This window comes from Carassius auratus, unplaced genomic scaffold (assembly GCF_003368295.1).
Source record: "Carassius auratus strain Wakin unplaced genomic scaffold, ASM336829v1 scaf_tig00215230, whole genome shotgun sequence".
Taxonomy (NCBI): Eukaryota; Metazoa; Chordata; class Actinopteri; order Cypriniformes; family Cyprinidae; genus Carassius; species Carassius auratus.
Genome location: NW_020527997.1, coordinates 136719 through 157980, shown reverse-complemented (window position 1 = coordinate 157980; position 21262 = coordinate 136719). Strand labels below are relative to the sequence as shown.

The 21262-nt window shown below is 36.4% G+C and overlaps 2 protein-coding genes across 3 annotated transcripts; both read right to left on the bottom strand.

Annotated features, from left to right (window-relative positions):
- Window positions 1-74: 74 nt before the first annotated feature.
- On the bottom strand, window positions 75-4797 carry LOC113094025 (E3 ubiquitin-protein ligase pellino homolog 2-like). Of its 2 annotated transcripts, XM_026259650.1 has the most exons (4): window positions 3916-4006; window positions 1481-1610; window positions 1299-1400; window positions 75-230 (listed from the first exon to the last, which is right to left on the bottom strand). In XM_026259650.1, exons 1-4 carry the CDS (start codon window positions 3924-3926, stop codon window positions 114-116), a joined length of 360 nt encoding a protein of 119 aa, XP_026115435.1. In that variant the 5' UTR covers window positions 3927-4006; the 3' UTR covers window positions 75-113. The 2 variants fall into 2 exon arrangements, 1 of the variants encoding a protein (XP_026115435.1); XR_003287966.1 differs by lacking the exon at window positions 3916-4006 and adding an exon at window positions 4553-4797 and having other exon boundaries at window positions 184-230; window positions 1299-1610.
- A 2225-nt stretch (window positions 4798-7022) lies between these two features.
- LOC113094024 (ADP-ribosylation factor 6-like) lies at window positions 7023-8649 on the bottom strand. Its single transcript, XM_026259649.1, has 2 exons — window positions 8493-8649; window positions 7023-8403 (listed from the first exon to the last, which is right to left on the bottom strand). The coding sequence occupies exon 2, from the start codon at window positions 8120-8122 to the stop codon at window positions 7595-7597; it is 528 nt and encodes a 175-aa protein (XP_026115434.1). The 5' UTR covers window positions 8123-8403; window positions 8493-8649; the 3' UTR covers window positions 7023-7594.
- Window positions 8650-21262: the final 12613 nt, after the last annotated feature.

Below are 21262 nucleotides of genomic sequence, written 5' to 3'. Positions count from 1 at the left end.
GCATTTTTAAAAGACTAGACATAAATATTTCCGACTGTAAATGTAAAGAACGAAACCGAAACAGTCTGAAGGTATGCAAGGATCACTTTTATTCACGCTATGATTTGCGATCGTCAGTGCACCTTGGGTGAGATAGTGCTGGGAGCCGAACACGAGTCCTCGCTCTCCTGGGACGCTCCCTGTGTGTCCGTCAACATGAAGTCTATGGGGCTCTCGGTGGAGCGGCCGATCTGCAGAACACACATCACACAGATCAGAGCGGAGCCGGTCAGTCTTCAGTGTGACCCGAGGGTCAGAAGTGCTGCTGAACTCAGAGATACACTGCAGAGCATGAAGTCTGCGACTGAGCTGCACAAACATCGACTATGTGTCAGTTTCTCAACTCAAGGCGTTACATTTACACACATGCATGAATGATCTGTGTACATTTGTATCAGGGACTTTTGCTGAGAATCGAAACCGTGATCTGTCGTTTGAGCTTCTAGAAAACACATGCAAGCAAAAAAAAAAAAAAAAAAAAAAAAAGAAAAAGAAATAAATTATATGTATATATATATATATATATATATATATATATATATATATATATATATATATATATATATATATATAAACAATAATAATAAAAAATTAGAGAAAAAAAAACATAAAAAAATACATTTAGTTTTAATGTTCTCAATAGAATTTTTCATTGTTATTACACATTACTTATACACACACACACACTATGATTTATTTGGTATTAGTTTTTGTTAATATTTTGAGTTGGTGTTTATTTTTATATTTTCAATTATTTAAACTTTAGCTCAATTTGAAGTATTTTATGTTCTTTTGACATTTTTTAGTTTCAAATAAAATATAATATACATATAATATATTATAATATATAAAATAATTCGTTTTGGTTAACATTTTGAGTTAGCATTTATTTGTATATTTCCAATTTTAGTTTCATTTTTAGTCATTTAGTTGTGTTTTGACATTTTTATGAGTTTTTTAAGATATGGTTTTAGTTTTAGTGTTAATTTTAGTGCTTAAAAAATTTAACTTATTTCAGCTGGGTGCAAAGGCAACAATTAATTTATTAATTTATTTATTCATTTTTCAATGTTCAATTTTATTTTTATTTATTAACAATTTTTTTTTTATATAATCTCAATCTCAAATTAATTTATTTATTATATATATTTTTTAATTTTTTGGTCATGTTTACTGACACAGATTTTTCTCTGTGTGTTTGTTTTTCAGAATTCTTTCACTAGAAGTTCAGTTACGGTCAGTTTGAGCGGTGGTCTGACCTGGAACATGTCTGTGTGGTCCTCATGGCAGTACTCCACCACCACGGTCTGGTTCCTGGAGAGGGTGAAGGAGATGCTGTGCTGCCCCCTGCTGTTCACCGCCTGCAGGGACAGGTCACGGAGCTTCACTATCCCACAATGCACTGTGTTTAAGAAGCCTCCTAGCTGAATGAAACACGCACCTCGCTGTTGTGTGGGTTGCTGAGGATGTGTACGGTGCTGGGCTTGACGCCGTTAGCTCTGGTCCTCCTGTGAAGAGCGAAGCGGCTCCTCTTGCGCCCGCGGTCTCCTCCTGGCAGAGAGCCATTATACCTGCAGCACACACACACACTCATGCTCAACACACACACTAGCTTGAGAAACCGTGTGTGTTACATCTTCAAACACGGTGCAACAACGCTTTCATTTAGAACCAGTCAATTCTAGTTCACCTCTCTTCTTCAGACTCAAATGATGAATCAACAGAAAAAGATTCATATGATGAGACTATGAATGACACAGATGCATGCTGTAGCAAACAACACTAACACTATTTTATAGAGGGAATCTCTCCAAACTGTGCTCATGGGGCATTATTAATTAATATTAACACATAACTAAACCCATCATGCATGCAGCTGGATGAAGTGTTCCTAACACAGATCAGATTATGTTCTGACTGGATGTGTGTGTGCCAGCCGCTGCAGAAGCACTTCCTGCTATCACACACACTTCCTGAGTGGATCCTCCTCTTAATAACACACTCATATATCAGACCGAGCCGGGACTCCAGGACAGACGATACCGGCACCTGATTGGCTGATTCATCAACCCAAATTAAATCCAGCATCTAACAAAGCTGACACGGTTACACTCTTAAAAGACTGTTTTCACAGAAAAGCCGTTTCTGGTTCCTCTTTTCAGGGAAAAGTTGCAAAAGGAACCATGGAAAAGATGAAAGAGTCAAAGATTGAACTATTGATATTGTTTGATGAACTGCTTCTTCTGTTTGGATAAAAGCATCTGCTAAATACATAAATGTAAACATTGTGAAATTATCTGCTTATGTTCCTGAATCTACATAATTTTTTAAAAATATAAATAGCAAATATATATATATATATATATATATATATATATATATATATATATATATATATATATATATATGACATTTTTACATCAAATTTACATTATTACTGTTTTGTCTACGGGAATAGCATATATATATATATATATATATATATATATATATATATATATATATATATATATGCTATTAAATTTCACAATTTATCATAAACGTGAAATTTTGAAGACTGAGAAGATATAGTGATTTCTTGTAAACGTTGATATTTATTTTCATTTAATTTACTAATTTCATAATAGCTTGATAGTTAATTAGAAAATAAATTACAGTTAATTTTATAATTAAACGCATTGAATTAAATGTGAAAGTGAAAACAGAAAGTGTTTTCTTGTAAAATGTACTTTATCTGTTTTATATTTTTTTACAAAGTACATTTTGTATTTTATTTTAATTGAATTCGAAATTTTCGTTCAGAAATTGTACATTTGACAAATAACTACACAGAAACTGCAAGTAACTCATCAAATTAAATGTGTAATTTTGAATTTTTTTTGTAGAACATACTCCAATCATTTTTGCTCTACTTACAATTTTGAAGGAAAAAAAATTATATATATATATATATATAGTGGTTTTCATTATCATAGCTAAATTTAATTAATACAGTTTAAAACAAACATTCAGTTTCTTATATGCCTCATTTAACTATCATTAAAAAAAAAAAATCCATGTAAATTTTGGCTATATCGTTCCGTAAATATTGGTGAACTACTATTAATAATTAAAACTTTATTAGACATAACAGTAATAATGTAAATTTGATGTAAAAATGCCATAATAGAGATCAGATATTGTAATGTTTTTTTTGCCTCTTTATTTTTGTTTATTTTTACAATTCAATCATGTGCTTTTCATTATAAGATTGTTGAATATCGTTAATTAAATGTTTCAATAAATACTGTGTAAACAAGCATTACATTTTCTACACGTCCTATTTTAAATCATTGGACACATTTTTAATTTAAATATCGGTGACTACCAGAACTATGAATGAGTTTATTGGCAGGTTCACTTCCTGAACACTAAAGCTGGTTAAACACACTCACGATGACTTGATGCTAGATGTTAGTAATAATACAATAATGATTGGTAATAATGTAAAAAATGTTATTAAATCAATGTTAAATCATAAACGGCTCATTCATTCAGCTCAGGGTTGCCAGGTCCGAGGTTTTCCCGCCGAATCGGTTTACTTTAACAATGTTGGCGCGGGTTGAAGCGACACCAATAACGGGATATTTAGTCTCTTGGAAATTATACCGGGAACCCCGCCAAAACACGTCTATTTATCCACGGAATGCGATTTGAACCGGGCACGTCAGTGAGCTAGTTTTGAGTAGTAAAACGGCGGAGTGGACCAGACCAAGAGCTCTGCGGGGGAGGCGCGCAGTTACCCGCGCGGAAGTGTCTGTCATCAGGCTTTCCTTCAGCGTCCAAGATGATTGTAGATGATTAATTTTGGTATTTATATTTCTCTAGCGTCTTTACCTGAAAGTCATGAAGGAGTAAAGCGAAGTTTATGTTTTCATTCATAAATCTGTGATTCCCGCGCTCCCCTCCCCCCGCCAGCCGCTCAGTCACGTGTCCCGGATTGCTCTGAGCACTACGTCATAGAAGTGTAAAACTGATGCTCAAAATACAAATACAACAGAATACAATATGGATCATAGAGCAGAAACTAAATATAGTTTTAGAACAGAAGTGCTGGAGTTATATGAGATCACACAAAATAAAATTAAAAAAGATAATATTAAAGAAGAAATGCTATAAAACAATGTTTTGTATTTGATAAAAGGACATTTTATTTTACTGTTTGCATTATTTAAACCATTTAAAGTTCATTTAAATTTCAACAGAACATTTAACTTTGTGTTTTATTTATTTTAATTAGCATATAATAAAATTAAAACAAAACGCATAGTGACTGTACAGTACATCTTATATTTGTTATTTAAAAATTAAAACTCAAATGAATTTTGCTCTTCTTATTATAGTATTTTGAATCTGGTTTTATTTTTTAGATTTTCTATTGGTTTGAGTTTTATTATGTCAGTGGGGCAGTCAAAAAGTTCACTTTGGTACCTTATTTTCTGATCGTGTGTTTGATTTATCAAGTCATATTTACCGTCATCTGTGTCTCTGGACTGAAGCACGCTGCTGCTGGCCTCTTAGGGACCCTCAGTAGTGGACGAGTGGATTGTTCTTCAGCACAGGAAGTGTTTTTTCTGTTACCGTAGCGATGGATGCTGTTTGTGCATTGTGTTCTAAAGCAGCAAACAATCAGACAGGAAGTTGTCCTGAGCTGTACTTCCTTCCTTCCTACTTACAGATTTTTCCAAATGTTCTTCTGATTTTCCAGATGGAGTCGTTTGAACCAACACTTTTTACCTTCCCATCATGCAACTGTAACTTTTAAACCTTATATGGTAACTATTATTATACAAAAAAAAAAAAAAAAAAAAAAAAAAAATCCATAGCTTTACTATTTTATTTTTAACTTAGCTTCTATGGAGTCTGTGTTGCCAAAATTTTTTACTTTTTTAATGTCTCAAACCATGAAGAGATTACGTTCTTTTCTTCAATAAAGTTTAGTGTCTCTCAAACTAGAGAAAGGTTCATAAAAGTATCCAAGCCATCTGAGATTAAGAGTTTGTTTCTTCATCAGGTTTATAGAAATGTTGCATCAGTGTCTCATCAATGGATGCTCGGCAGTGAATGGGTGCCAAAAGATGAAACAAATCCAGCATTAAGACAGCGTTCAGTGTCTCTAAAGCGTGTATTGTGTGTACTAACACACACTAATGTTGTCCTGAGCAAGACGTGGGCCGTTGATCGCGTTGAGCATCTGGTTTGACTCAGCTTCATCACATTCACTGCTGATAAACCTGATGTGTGTGGGACAAAACATTATGATATAGTTTTACTACTGCTAAATAAGTCAGACATCATGTCTAAAATGTTTCAGGTGGAGGAAAGCAACTCAAGAAACACTAAAAAAAGGAACAAATCTTCTGAAATTTCTGAAACCAGACTGAAAGTGGTGGGCGTGAAGACCAGTAAACAGAGCGTTGGGAATGAGCCACAGATTCCATAAAGTCTGAAGTGTTTATAGAAGAAAATCCTCAGAAACCAACAGATGTTCAAACATGAAGCATTATAAAGGGGTTTTCTGACACAAACATCTCTATAACACACATCATTAGTGTTTAGTGATCTGAGACGGTCACTTGAATAAAAAAAAAAAAAAAAAAAAAATATATATATATATATATATATATATATATATATATATATATATATATATATATATATATATATATATATATATATATATATATATATCATAAAATAAAAATACTATATTTACTATAATCCTAAATGCAAAAATATTTTTCAAAGTATTGTATTAAAATACTTAATTTCACATTTTATTCAATTTTACTTGCCATTTTTTTGTAATTAGCAAATTGAATAATGCACAAACATTTTAAAATAGATAAAAGAGCAAAGAATATTTATACATCTTGGGAACATTTGTTGCACTGCATTTATTTTTTTAATTAATAATTTATATTTTAGCATGTTTTAATTACTGTGGGTGAAATTATTTAATTTTGAAATAATATCACAGTACAAAATATTTATGCTGATTAGCTTAATTTACATTAAGTGTAATATGATTTATTTTAAGTGATTAAATGTGAGCGGAGCATGTTTTCTTGAGATTCATTAGTCACAGCATTAAACATTCAAAAATGAGGTGAAAGTTGTTGACGTGTGACATAAAGATGTTTGTTTTTCAGACATCAGTATCACAGGTATATTTGTATCAATAGACAACAATACATTGTATGGGTCAAAATTATTGATTTTTCTTTTATGCCATTAATATTTTGGATATTAAGATCATGTTCCATGAAGATATTTAATAAATTTCCTACAGTAAATATATAAATACTTAAATTTTTATTAGTAATATGCATTGCTAAGAATTCATTTGAAGTACTTTAAAGATGATTTTCTCAATATTTAGATTTTTTTGCTCCCTCAGATTCCTGATTTTTAAGTAGTTGCATCTCAGACAAATATTGTCCTCCGAACAAACCACACATCACTGGAGAGAAGATCCTGAGGGAAACATGAGGTCATTCGACCCTGAAACCAAAGACGTCATCACTAATTCAGATACACGTGAAAACAGCAAAAACACGAAATCCATCACATTCTGCACGTGCTTAGAGTTTCTCAGACTGTTTAAAACCAAATAAAGCAAAATTAAGAAACAAAATGAAGAAATATGTTACAGCAAAATAGTGCTAGTCTTCCTCAGTGTTTCTGTCTTTTTCCAGTCCAAATATGATTAAAACAAGAACAAATATTTGTCAATGGGCTCCGAAAATCATATAATTGAAAGGAAAACAAACGTCTCAGTTTCTCAGAAAACGAGACTCGAGGTGTTCCCAGTAAATGTGTCATGATTTACAGAAGTTTAAAGATTAGTTCTGGAGAAACACTGAAGAAGAAGAGTTGGGTTTGTTTTGCAGTGCTTGAATAAAACCTGAACCTTGTTCCACATCAAGAAGATATAATCATACCGGATATATACATATATAGAGATTTTATTATTTCTTCAGCATAACAAATAAGTCAAAATAATAAAGCATTAATTTAGTATACAAGAAAAAGAGGTTTGGTGTGATTTGTGCGGTTATGGTTGGAGGAGATAGAAACGGGTTTAAGTCGTCTGGATTGGATCAGAAACACTCGTGATGAGACTCAGATCACTGGTTCCTGGCTTCTCCACGTCTTTAGAGGAGCACGTCCAGAAAATATTGAATCCAAAGCTCCTTCAAGGACAGTTTCTTCAACAGAACACAGTCAGATCTTTCTGCTTTAGTTCAGAGCTCTGCTCGTCTTACATTCGTTATACGCGATGGCACAGAGGTCAACAAACAAGCTGCCATTTTGGACTGACAAACCAAACACAAACACCCAAAATCCTCCGGGATTCAGGAAAACGAGCCCACAGCTTCTGAACGTAATACTTTACGGACATTCAACAGGAGTGTACGAAAGAAAAATTGGGTTACATGTCAACGAAATCAAAGAATGAGAGTAAAACCGAAGAAGTTTACAAACAGAAGTGGATTGCTTCTAGTTGGGCGCGTTAGGATTTGTAGTTGGACGTGAGCCACGTGAGCCCTTCGTAGAGTCCGTCGCCCGCCGAGGCGCAGGAGGGCTGGACGTACCAGTTGCGATCTCTGATCCGAGTCAAACCCAGCTTCTCCTGGATCTCGTGCGGCTTCATGGCATCCGGGAGATCTTGCTTGTTGGCGAAGATCAAGATGATGGCGTCGCGCATCTCTCGGTCGTTAATGATGCGATGCAGCTCCTGTCGAGCCTCGTCGATGCGGTCGCGATCCGCACAGTCCACCACGAAGATCAAGCCTTGGGTGCCGGTGTAATAGTGTCGCCACAGCGGCCGGATCTTATCCTGACCGCCCACGTCCCACACGTTGAACTTGACGTTCTTGTACGTGACGGTCTCCACGTTGAAGCCCACCGTCGGGATGGTGGTGACCGACTGTCCCAGCTTCAGCTTGTAAAGGATTGTCGTCTTCCCCGCCGCGTCAAGTCCAAGCATCAATATCCTCATCTCCTTGTTGCCAAAGATCTTCGAAAGCATCTTCCCCATCTTCTTGGCAGTGCATATATAAGATTTGTTGCTGGAGGAAAGCGAGTTTTTGGTCAGTTAGAAAAGCACTTTTATTGTTTGGCTTTCAAAACTCACACAGCGCTGTAATCAAGCGTCACAACTCAGAGACTGAAGTCGGTATATATGTGCGGATCTGTGACGCGTCTCTCTAGTCTTTATTAAAGTGAACCCGGTATCGGGTCGCGGTGGTTTAGCGCTCATTCCCTTCCGACGCGCGTCAGATCGTCAGTCGTTCGTCCCGAGTTCCCTCTCTTCCGTCCCTGAAACACGAGAGAAAGCGGATGAGAGAAGGGAGGGGTGTCAAACACAACTTTGTTCTTTGAAGTTTCGATGTGCCCACTAAATTTACCTCTTCTAACAGTCCCCCTCTCGCGTGCCCCGGCTCGGTTCTCTCCGGTCGATCTCTCGGTGCGGGTCGTTCAGTCGCTGTTACCGGAAAAGGTGCGGAGCTGCTTCAGCCGCCACTTCCTCTGTTTTTCGCTCAGGCGCACTGCGCTGTTTGGCGTTCTGGCGCTCGGTTCTACTACGGCGAAGGTTCTGCTCATTAATATTCATGACGCGTGTATCTTCCATTGGAGAGACGGCGGCTACGTCAGGAATGCGTAGTTAATATTCAACAGACTGGACTTTGATACATTGGGATTACCAAACAACGCAATCTGATTTAAGGTTTACAGATACTCTAGATTTACCTGATATTTGTAAAAATAATAATAATAATAAAAACACCTCAAATGTATTTGTGATTTCAGCAACGGAGGCATAAGCTAATTTATATTCATAACATGAGCGTATGGACCTTCGCCGTAGTAGATTCGTCAAACGACTCAATTTCGATCTAAATGAATAAGACGCCATTGAAACTCGGGAGAATATAATTGTAGTGTTTTTTTTCAGAGGCTATTCTATTTAAAATACCGCTCTCATGTTATTTTTACAGTTTGATGAAGCGCTTTTAATGTTCGCCCACATCCTCTAAAGACGTTTAAGGGGCGTAGCTCATGACGTCACAGCGAGTTCAAAAAATGCCTTGTTGAAATTAAACACCTATAAATACATGCACATTTGCATTTTCCTCAGACTTGTTAATACATGCATATTTGCATCCACCCCCAGAGGAAGTGACTTTCATGTGTAGGAAATAAATCGACCAGGCATTGAGGTGACTGATGTTTGTTTTATTTTGGAAGACTTCAAGTCAAAGAGAACTCTTTATTATATAAAACCCGTATTTTTAAAACGAAGCGTTTTTTATAAGTTATTTGAAAACCCCCAAATCCATTTCACCTCTTGAAAATACACCTACATTATATTTAATTACTGAATTCAATTCTGTTTAGTTCAACATATTTTACAGATATTTTGTTTAATAATTCAAGGAATCGTGTGTTTGAGGTAGGCCTAATTTATAAGCCTTTATTTATTCAGCTTTCATGTTGGCTGATCAAAAAACACCAACAACACTTGTGTAGGAATAACAAAGATAGATTAAATCTGTGTTTTTCGTCTAGTTGTAGTCAACTAATTTCACAAAAAAGCCAGAGAAGTTCTAAATGTGGACATGTACATGTAAAAAGTACATGTAAAGTACATGTTAAAAGTTATTTTTAGGGTCAATAACTTGAGTTTGAGGTCTGCGTTACGCCTCCTAGCTGTAACCATAGACATATAAATAACTCATTGGCCGCTTTGAGCCGTTATTTACATATGTATATGTATGTATTTATGTATGTTTCTCGAAATTGATTCTGAATAATTCAGATTGCTTTCATTTATTTTTTTCAAAATGTTTTGTGTTATGTTGTCCATTGTTGATAGTTTTCACCAGGGGCGGCGTTAGGGGTGGGCTAAGGGGGCTGGAGCCCCGAATGTTTTCAGTAAAGCCCCGAATGTTTTTATTACCACCATGCCATCAATGAGTTTTCATGCCCAATAAAGTAATTTATATTAAAATTTAAATGAATAAATATCTCTCGACTCAAGTCCACAGTGTCTGTAAATTTACCCAAGTAAGTACGCTTTGTCATTCACATCCGACGAAAACCGCCCACTGAGTCTAGTGCTTGTGACTGACATGTAAACTGGCCAACCATCGATGAGCGTCTGTACGATCCAGCCAATGAAATGAGATCTTTTGGAGGCAGGTGGTTTGTTGGCGTGTAGTATTTTACTAGATCAATTTATTTGAAAATTAAAATGGATATTTCAAAATTAATCTTCTTCTTCTTAAAAAAAGTAAGTAAAACCCCCAGCCAAAACACTTGAATGCCAAGATACAACAGCTTACTTCAGGTATATGTAACTTTTACATTTATTTTTCGGTTTTAAATTGTGTCTGATTCAACGTTACGTTTTGAACATCTAACAGTTAACGGTTGCGCAGCACAGTCTGTAGGGGACACACACACACACACACACACACACACACTTTTTTTCTGAATTAATCATCAGTTTCTAACGAATCCATTGATTAAATGACTGACCGACTCACTCATTAAGGCAGTGGCATGCCTAGTGGCAAAGTACCATTCAAATTTTTTTCATAATTTCATATTTCTGTAGCCTATTCCAAATTGTATATTTGATACATTAACCTTCTTATGATTATTTATGCAATTTGTAAGTGCTTTGTAAGTCCTCCTTCAAAAATATAAGTGTATAGAGCCCTGCGTTTATAATTATACTTGGCTTTAAACACAGAGATAAAGTCCTTTGACCGGTATATCTTTATAGAGTAAGAGTGTGTCAGTGCACTGCTTAATGTTTGCTTCTTATCCCTGTTCTACCAGGACGAGTGTAGCCAGTCAGGCTTGATTGGAAAATAAAATAAAACAGAGACAGAGACAAAAAAAAAAAGTGAGATAGAGACACAACATCAGCATATGTGTCAGGTTACAAGGGATAAACTTTAAATAAAATGTTTTAAATTTGTTTTTATTGTATTTGTATATTTTAAACTAGGTAAATCTTTCTGATCCTCAAACTGACTCAAATGAGTCGCGATCCCGCTCCAACTCCCAAACTGGAGTCAGATGACTCAAATGATTCGCGATTCCGCTACGAACTCCCGAACTTATTCAAATGATTCGCGATCCCCAAATTGACTCAAATGATTCGCGATCCCGCTACGAACTCCCGAACTTATTCAAATGATTCGCGATCCCCAAATTGACTCAAATGATTCGCGATCCCTACGAACTCCCGAACTTATTCAAATGATTCGCGATCCCCAAATTGACTCAAATGATTCGCGATCCCGCTACGAACTCCCGAACTTATTCAAATGATTCGCGATCCCCAAATTGACTCAAATGATTCGCGATCCCTACGAACTCCCGAACTTATTCAAATGATTTGCGATCCCCAAATTGACTCAAATGATTCGCGATCCCGCTATGAACTCCCGAACTTATTCAAATGATTCGCGATCCCCAAATTGACTCAAATGATTCGCGATCCCTACGAACTCCCGAACTTATTCAAATGATTCGCGATCCCGCTACGAACTCCCGAACTGACTCAAATGATTTGCGATCCCAATACACATAATGCTATAAAAGTGTGCACATTGAGAGAAATAAACAGCAGATGTTCATGTTAACAACTTCTTTAACTTGAGCAAACGCTGCTTATACACATACATGTTAATAAAGAAAAATAAAACAAAAAATGAATGTTTTAATGCTACTGAATAAAAATAAACGATCCAGTCGAAAGTCTCTGTTCATCATGACAGGACCTGGATCAGTGAGCTGCGTCTCGGGCCGATGACGTCACTTCCATGGAGGCCATGTTGTACACGCCCCCGTCCATAGACTCCGCCCCCACGTAGAAACAGTGCCACAAAGAGAGACGTGCAGAAAAGTGAAGCGCAAAGGGAAAATGGTATCGCAAGCTCAAACTAGACTGACACGCAAAATAAAAGCAGCGTTGCAAATAAATTAACAGATATGACCATGGAAAATATGTATTGCAAAATCATTGCTTTCGCGCTGTTTCATTTGTTTTGCAATTTTTAATTTTTGTTTGCAAAAAGCAAATGTATTTTCCTCAATACTTTAAATAAAATGTTTTAAATTTGTTTTTATTGTTTTTGTATATTTTAAATAAGGTTAATCTTTCTGATTTATTAAAATAAAAAGTCACATACATGGATTTTTCTGGGCTAAGCCCCGGATCTCCACTCACCCTAGAACCACCCCTGGTTTTCACACTTAAGCTGTGAAAGGAACATTTTTAAGAGTTCAACACAACAGCTTTTATGATGCAGAAGCCACTAGTTTTTGATTCTGAGTATATTATTCAGGTGTTTTGTTATTTATTTCAGAAATCCTTGTGATATGCAGTCATGGCCAAAAGTTTTGAGAATTACATAAATATTAGTTTTCAAAAAGTTTGCTGCTAAACTGCTTTAAGATCTTTGTTTCAGTTGTTTCTGTGATGTACTGAAATATAATTACAAGCACTTCATACGTTTCAAAGGCTTTTATCGACAATTACATGACATTTATCCAAAGAGTCAGTATTTGCTGTGTTGATCTTTCTTTTTCAGGACCTCTGCAATTCGACTGGGCATGCTCTCAAATCAACTTCTAGCCAAATCCTGACTGATAGCAACCCATTCTTTCATAATCACTTCTTGGAGTTTGTCAGAATTAGTGGGTTTTTGTTTGTCCACCTGCCTCTTGAGGATTGACCACAAGTTCTCAATGGGATTAAGATCTGGGGAGTTTCCAGGCCATGGACCCAAAATTTCAACATTTAGTCACTTAGTTATCACTTTTGCCTTATGGCACGGTGCTCCATCGTGCTGGAAAATGCATTGTTCTTCACCAAACTGTTGTTGGAAGAAGTTGCTGTTGGAGGGTGTTTTGGTACCATTCTTTATTCATGGCTGTGTTTTTGGGCAGAATTGTGAGTGAGCCCACTCCCTTGGATGAGAAGCAACCCCACACATGAATGGTGTCAGGATCCTTTACTGTTGGATGACACAGGACTGATGGTAGACCTCACCTTTTCTTCTCCAGACAAGCCTTTTTCCAGATGCCCCAAACAATCGGAAAGGGGCTTCATCAGAGAATATGACTTCGCCCCAGTCCTCAGCAGTCCATTCACTATACTTTCTGCAGAAGATCAATCTGTCCCTGATGTTTTTTTTGGAGAGAAGTGGCTTCTTTGCTACCCTTCTTGACACCAGGCCATCTTCCAAAAGTCTTGGCCTCACTGTGTGTGCAGATGCACTCACACCTGCCCGCTGCCATTCCTGAGCAAGCTCCGATCCCGCAGCTGAATCCTCTTTAGGAGATGATCCTGGCGCTTGCTGGACGCCCTGAAGCCTTTTTTACTAGAATTGAACCTCTTTCCTTGAAGTTCTTGATGATCCTATAAATTGTTGATTTAGGAGCAATCTTAGTAGCCACAATATCCTTGCCTGTGAAGCCATTTTTATGCGTTTCTTTGCAGGTCACCATGGTTAACAATGGAAGAACAATGATTTCAAGCATCACCCTCCTTTTAACATGTCATGTCTGCCATTCTAACCCAATCAGCCTGACATAATGATCTCCAGCCTTGTGCTCATCAACATTCTCTCCTGAGTTAACAAGACGATTACTGAAATGATCTGACAGGTCCTTTAATGACAGCAATGAAATGCAGTGGAAAGGTTTTTTTGGGATTAAGTTAATTTTCATGGCAAAGAAGGACTATGCAATTCATCTGATCACTCTTCATAACATTCTGGAATATATGAAAATTGCTATTATAAAAAATTAAGCAGCAACTTTTCCAATTTCCAATATTTAGATTATACAATATTCAGTTTGTGCTGGTCTGACTTAATCAAAATAATGTTTAAAATTACTTTCTGTTTTACTTTGTGTTTGTATAGACCATAACGCATAAAAGCGCATTAATGGGAACATTAAAGAAAGTTCTTTAAAACAGTAACTAAAAAGTTACTTTTAACAGTAATGCATTACTTTTTGGTGTAAGTAATCAACAAAGTAATTGAGTTACTTTTTGAATGAAGTAACTAGTAACTGTAGCTAGTTAATATTTCTTAGTAACTAGTTCAACACTGGTGTTGTCATAACATTCACCTTGGAGATTGAAAATGTTTCTTTTTTGAGACCCCAGGAGCCCAAATTCAGACCCAGAACAATAAAACCCACAGAAGAGGTGGGAGTTCAGAGGAGGAATCTTTATATTACCAAACTGCAGGGAGAGGAAGAGTAGATATAAGTCATGATCTGCAAGATTAACTACAATTTGAGGCATCGGAGCGAATTCACAAAACATTTTATTCAGATCGGGACTCCGAAGTGCGTTTCGCGAATCATTTGAGATCTGGTCTTTCGAGCGGATTTGCAAAGCATTTGATTCTATCATGTAGGCTACTAGATCAAGTTTTAATAAAGTTAGTAATCCCACAGTCCATAGCATCAGTAACTGTATAATTTAGTAAGGGAAAATTAAAACAAAATAGGATGAGTTTCAATTTTTATTTTATTTATGTAGCAATGGTAATCTTAACCTCGGTGCAGTGTTCAGGGTATTTCAGGACCCCAAATTAAATTCTAATGCATCTAAATGATATGACACTTAATGACTTTACCAAAACAGAAATTGGGATGTCTGATTGTATATTAGTGTAATAAAATCACTCAGAATGCTCATATAGTGCTTTTGTTTAAAATTGTAATTTTAAATGTTTTCCACCACTTAAGTACGGCAAATTTTCATATGACCATGTATGAAAGCAAGAAATGTAGATATACTTTAAAGTTAACTACATATTTATTTTGTATAAGCATTTCATATAAACATGTAATACTTTTTTTTCAAAAATGTAACATTTAAACAAATTCCATATCAACTCTATAGTAAAAACATTAAAGGAAGTGATGTTACAATTCATGATTGTCTAGATATTGGTGTTTTTAATTTCACCTCTTAAAGCACTTTCTTTTATCATTGCAAATATCAGTATTCCACATTTTGGGATTAAAACATCAAAACATTAGGCATTTGTAATTGCAGGTTAAATGTATTTATATCTTGCATTAAACAGTGTGTGTAAACATCTGTCGGGGTCTCTAGAGAGCGATGTGTAGAGGATTGAAACTTGAGCCAGAGGTTCTTCACAGCTATGAGGAGACCTTTGACGTTAACGTTCTTCCATCTGGTCTCATCATCCACCCTGATGCTCCACACCTTGGTGCAGATGGCAAAGTGGTGGACCCAAATGAAGAACCTCCCTGTGGCCTGGTAGAGGTTAAGTGCCCTGATGTGAAAGAGATCGGAGAGGCATCCCACGTTGAGTTTATTGGGGACAAAACTTCAATGCAAAACTGAGAAAGAAACACACAATTGTCATTCCACGGTCAGCTGATGGTTACTGGCTTAGTTAACCTGGTGTGATCTTGTGACACGTACATGAGGTGACCTCCATGTGGAGAGGGTATGGAGAGATGATGAGCTGATCACAGAGATCACGGCTAAAGTTGTTGAATTCTACTTTGGCAAATACATTAATTTTTTGCTAGGAAGAAAATAGGCAAGAAAAATTTACCAACAAATGATGTTCCTGTTCTATAGTGAATGTAGTTCTATTACAAGAAAAAACGGTTACCCCAACAAGTCATGCTTAAATTAATTATATTTTATTGTTATTTATGTTATATTGTTGCTCATACCTAGATATGATATACCCAGATATGTCAGGAGGGGTTGGTGATTTCTGATGTGTTCAGAATCTGAAACGATATTGCAGATCATAAGTAAAAGTAAAGAGTTAGATTTTTATAAAAAAAAAAATCCTGACTTTCCCCCCAAAAATCTAAGCATTAAATTCAGCAAAAAAAAAAAGCACACTGAGAAGTATGTGAAAGATTATATGTATAATGTTGGTTAAAACCCTGGCTGAGAAGGTAACAAAAGCTTAAACTTACTAGAAGATAGCAAAATTTGCTTAACACAAAGCAGACAAGTTACTAGCAGGTGAAGAGAAGCATGGTGTCACTAGCAGGTGTGTAGATGATGTTGATGTCACTAGCAGGTGTGTAGATGATGCTGATGTCACTAGCAGGCGAGTAGATGATGCTGATGTCACTAGCAGGCGAGTAGATGATGCTGATGTCACTGGCAGGTGTGTAGATGATGCTGATGTCACTGGCAGGTGTGTAGATGATGCTGACGTCACTGGCAGGTGTGTAGATGATGCTGATGTCACTAGCAGGTGTGTAGATGATGCTGACGTCACTAGCAGGTGTGTAGATGATGTTGATGTCACTGGCAGGTGTGTAGATGATGCTGATGTCACTGGCAGGTGTGTAGATGACGCTGATGTCACTGGCAGGTGTGTAGATGACGCTGATGTCACTAGCAGGTGTGTAGATGACGCTGATGTCACTAGCAGGTGAGAAGATGACGCTGATGTCACTAGCAGGTGTGTAGATGACGCTGATGTCACTAGCAGGTGAGAAGATGATGCTGATGTCACTGGCCGGTGTGTAGATGATGTTGATGTCACCGGCAGGTGTGTAGATGACGCTGATGTCACTAGCAGGTGTGTAGATGATGTTGATGTCACTAGCAGGTGTGTAGATGACGCTGATGTCACTAGCAGGTGTGTAGATGATGTTGATGTCACTAGCAGGTGTGTAGATGACGCTGATGTCACTAGCTGGTGAGTAGATGATGCTGATGTCACTAACAGGTGTGTAGATGATGTTGATGTCACTAGCAGGTGTGTAGATGACGCTGATGTCACTAGCTGGTGAGTAGATGATGCTGATGTCACTAGCAGGCGTGTAGATGATGCTGATGTCACTAGCAGGTGTGTAGATGACGCTGATGTCACTAGCTGGTGAGTAGATGATGCTGATGTCACTAGCAGGCGTGTAGATGATGCTGATGTCACTAGCAGGTGTGTAGATGATGCTGATGTCACTAGCAGGTGTTTTTTCCAGCTCCTTTATTTTTCCCATGCCTCAGCAAGAGCACTTAATTAACATAAAGCAAACAACAATTACATGTATTATTTTGTGTTAAACATAACACTTTAATAAAAACAACTCATTAATTTGGAAAGTTACTATCACATTTATGCAATAATATACCAGTTACTTAGAACATCAATTTAAAGTTAAATAACCTACAAACCATTATAAAATAATTTGAATTCTGTACAACAGATGTTTGTTCAACTGCTCGTATTTCCTACATTGTTGTGGATTTTATTGATAACTTTAAATGTCTTTTTTTAATTCTGTGTGACTTAAGCCAGAAAGAGAGCAGTATAAAAGGGTGATGGCAAAAGTATAAAAACACCGCTTCACTAACCTGCTCGACTGTTAGCATAACTGCTACCATGTGCTACATTAAATGTATAACGTTACATCTAACAATACAAATAAAACATATATTATATCTATACTATATTTGATTAATGTCTATAGTTGCCGATAAGCTTTTAATATAAGTTATTGTTTTAGTTAACACAATACACTCACCTGGGACTGGACGGCTGTTGTAATCGTGCTCCTGCTCCATCTGGACATTTACTGCTCAGCACCACAAACATCCCGTTTTGACGCGTGATTTAACGTCTCCGCAACTTTTCCACGCAAACCTGGAAGGCACAGCCCACGGTGCGAGATCGACCGTACTCCGGTTGGACACGGACCTCATCCTCCGTGAAGTGCTCAGCACACACTAAAGTACCTTTCCTCACAGTAATTGTCAGTAATTTTTGAATTAGAACACAAAGGCACACTATACACATCTGAATACTTTTGGTCTCCGCCATTTTTCGGCAAGCGAATGAACGCTATAGGCGCTTTCACTGGAAAATAACTTGAGATCTGGGAATCAGAGCGAGTTCGCAAAACATTTGATTCAGATCGGGACTCCGAAGCGCGTTTCGCGAATCATTTGATCGGGGCTTCGGAGTTTGCAAAACATTTGATTCAGATCGGGACTCCGAATCGCGTTTCGCGAATCATTTGAGATCGGGGCTTCGGAGCGAGTTTCGCGAATCATTTGATCGGGGCTTCGGAGTTTGCAAAACATTTGATTCAGATCGGGACTCCGAATCGCGTTTCGCGAATCATTTGATCGGGGCTTCGGAGTTTGCAAAACATTTGATTCAGATCGGGACTCCGAATCGCGTTTCGCGAATCATTTGAGATCGGGGCTTCGGAGCGAGTTTCGCGAATCATTTGAGATCGGGGCTTCGGAGTTTGCAAAACATTTGATTCAGATCGGGACTGCAAAGCGCATTTCGCAAATCATTTGATTCAGATCGAATATTCAAATATGATTCAAATCTGAATATATACGCCAATGAATCTAATTTTATATCTAGTATGAAGAGATCTGTAGTATACTTGACTGTATGTAATGAGAAAATAAATTACTTAATGCAACATCCATTATTTCTTTGCTGGGTTTAAAAGTTTTTTTTATGAATGATTATGTCTTCTTTTAGATCGGGACTCCAACGCGCATTTCGCGAATCATTTGAGATCTGGTCTTTCGAGCGGATTTGCAAATCATTTGATTCTATCATGTAGGCTACTAGATAAAGTTTTAATAAAGAGAAAAGAGGTTTAGAGACAGATTTTTGTTAATAGCCTGTTAGTAATCCCACAGTCCATAGCATCAGTAACTGTATAATTTAGTAAGGGAAAATTAAAACAAAATAGGATGAGTTTCAATTTTTTTTTTTTTTTTGTAGAAATGGTCATCTTAACCTCTGTGCAGTGTTCAGGGTATTTCAGGACCCCAAATTAAATTCTAATTCTAATACTGCATCATACAGGTGTTTATTTGAGTTGAATATTTCTATATTCATGTAAAGAAACGAAGCCATCATTTGATAAGTTTACATTTACATTTATTCATTTAGCAGACGCTTTTATCCAAAGTGACTTACAAATGAGGATAAAAAACAACAACACAACAAAAACAACAATAAGAACAACAAAAAGTTTATAAGCGAGAATAAACAAGATGCTTGCAAAATGAAGGCAGATATTGTCTGAATTGTTAAGAAATAATATAAAATTAAAATGCTAAATAATTTTGCCAAAATATTTGACTCAAAAAGTCCAGATGATTCAAGCTGTTCGTGACTGTGAGTGTAACAGCAGCAGCAGAGATTATTAACCGGAAATGAAAACATTTAAAACTCTGATTCCTCGATTTAAAAAAATAAATAAAAATGTAGCAAAACATCACATTCAGATGATATGTAGAAGTCTCTGTGATTATCAGTGTCAGACTGTGTGTGGTGTTTTGTCCGGGGCTCGTGGGACAGGCGTACTACTCTTACTGTGACATCATCATCCTGGGGAGGGACTTTGAGAGGATTCAGATCATCCCAGGAGCCAAACACGGGAACATCCAGGTGGACACACACACGCACACACACACACACACACACACTCACACACACACACACGGTTCTGGCGTCCAAACAACATCAAGGTCTTTATAAACTGTTACAGCACTTACTCAAGAGTGACACATAGCATAGCTTTTAGCCTCATGGTTGCAGTTTGAGGTTTAGGAACTTGATTTTTTTTTTTTAGCCTTTATGTTTATGTCAGTTTTAATAATTTTAGCATTTCAACATTTTTGTAAAAAGTTACTACTTTAATTTTAGTACTGTTTTCATTTAATTTATAGTGCTTTTTACTTTACAAATCATTGCAAAGCAACTTTACAGAAAATTAAGTTTCTACAATATATAGTAGTAGCTTACACGATTTATCTATATCATTTTACTTTAGCTTTATTTCAATTACAGAAAACTGTTTTTAGTAGTTTCAGTCTTAGTTAACAACAATGACACATAGTTGGTTGCTTTGGAAATTACTAGTTAGGAATAAAAGTTTAACTGTGTGTGCTTACATATTTATTTTTTAAAATAAAATGAAAAAAATTATATATTTTTTGTACGAGTTTCTGTCTTCTGCTGAATGCTAAAAAGATGATGCTTTGAACACCAAACGGTTGATGGTACCCATTCACTTCCATAGTATTTCTTCCTGTAGCATAGAAGTCAATGGGTGCCGTCAACTGTTCGCTCTCAAAAAAACATCTTTAGTGTTCAGCAGAAAAAAAAGCACTTGTTCAGGCTGAGGAAGAGTAAACGATCGCAGGATTTGATTGTTTGATTCCTCTCACACAAACAATACAGTTCTATGAGTGTTAATCTAAACTGTGTTTGAATATGAAGCACTTTGTGTGTGAAGACATTTGTCAATCAACCAATCAGCTGTCACTCGATTTCAGAGCCGCTAACTAGAATAAGATCACAGCTACTTTTATTTTCAGTATAAATATGGAGTTGAAAACACGAGGCTTGATGAAATAATACTGTGATAAAGATAAAGCATATTTATAATCATCGAGGCTCCTGCAGACGTATGTTTTAGGAAGATTGTCCAGGGTTTATTTTTACTCTTTTCTTTTACCTGCCACCGTTCGACTCGGACACAAACAGGAGAGATTTTAATCTAATGTAGGTCATGGTGTTCTTCTTCACCGCAGAGAATGATGCTCTTCCTCTTGTTTTCCAGCTCAAATATCTGAACATCCTTAAATCGAGAAGCATTTACTGAAATATAATTGAGTTCATGATTAAAACAAGAACAAATATCTGTCAGCGGCTGAGAAAAACAATAGTTTTCACCTTTGGCAGATTTTTTCCCCCCGTTTTAAGAATTAACCAATAAAAATCTAAATATAAATATATTGAGTAGATAATAAAAATTAATATCTGAGGTCATTATGCATCTCCTGCAAATGTCTTGGTTTGATGATGTTCATATATTAGCACTGGAATACAGAGTGTAATCATTTTTTCTTCCCCAGATTATTGCTGATGTGAGGAAGCAGTGAGGAATCCGCTGTATAGTGATCATGCTCTCTGCCCTTTAACCTCTCAAATCTGAATATATACGCCAATCAATCTAATTTTATATCGAGTATGAAGAGATCTGTAATATACTTGACTGTATGTAATGAGAAAATAAATTACTTAATGCAACATCCATTATTTCTTTGCTGGGTTTAAAAGTTTTTTTTATGAATGATTATGTCTTCTTT

Excerpts from the sequence above, each read along its gene's own strand:
- LOC113094024 (XM_026259649.1), bottom strand. The coding sequence starts at position 8,122 with ATGGGGAAGATGCTTTCGAAGATCTTTGGCAACAAGGAGATGAGGATA.
- LOC113094025 (XM_026259650.1), bottom strand. Across the intron at positions 1,401-1,480 it reads GCAACCCACACAACAGCGAG|GCGGTGAACAGCAGGGGGCA; the intron begins GTGCGTGTTTCA and ends CTGTCCCTGCAG. Across the intron at positions 231-1,298 it reads ACCACACAGACATGTTCCAG|ATCGGCCGCTCCACCGAGAG; the intron begins GTCAGACCACCG and ends TGTGTTCTGCAG.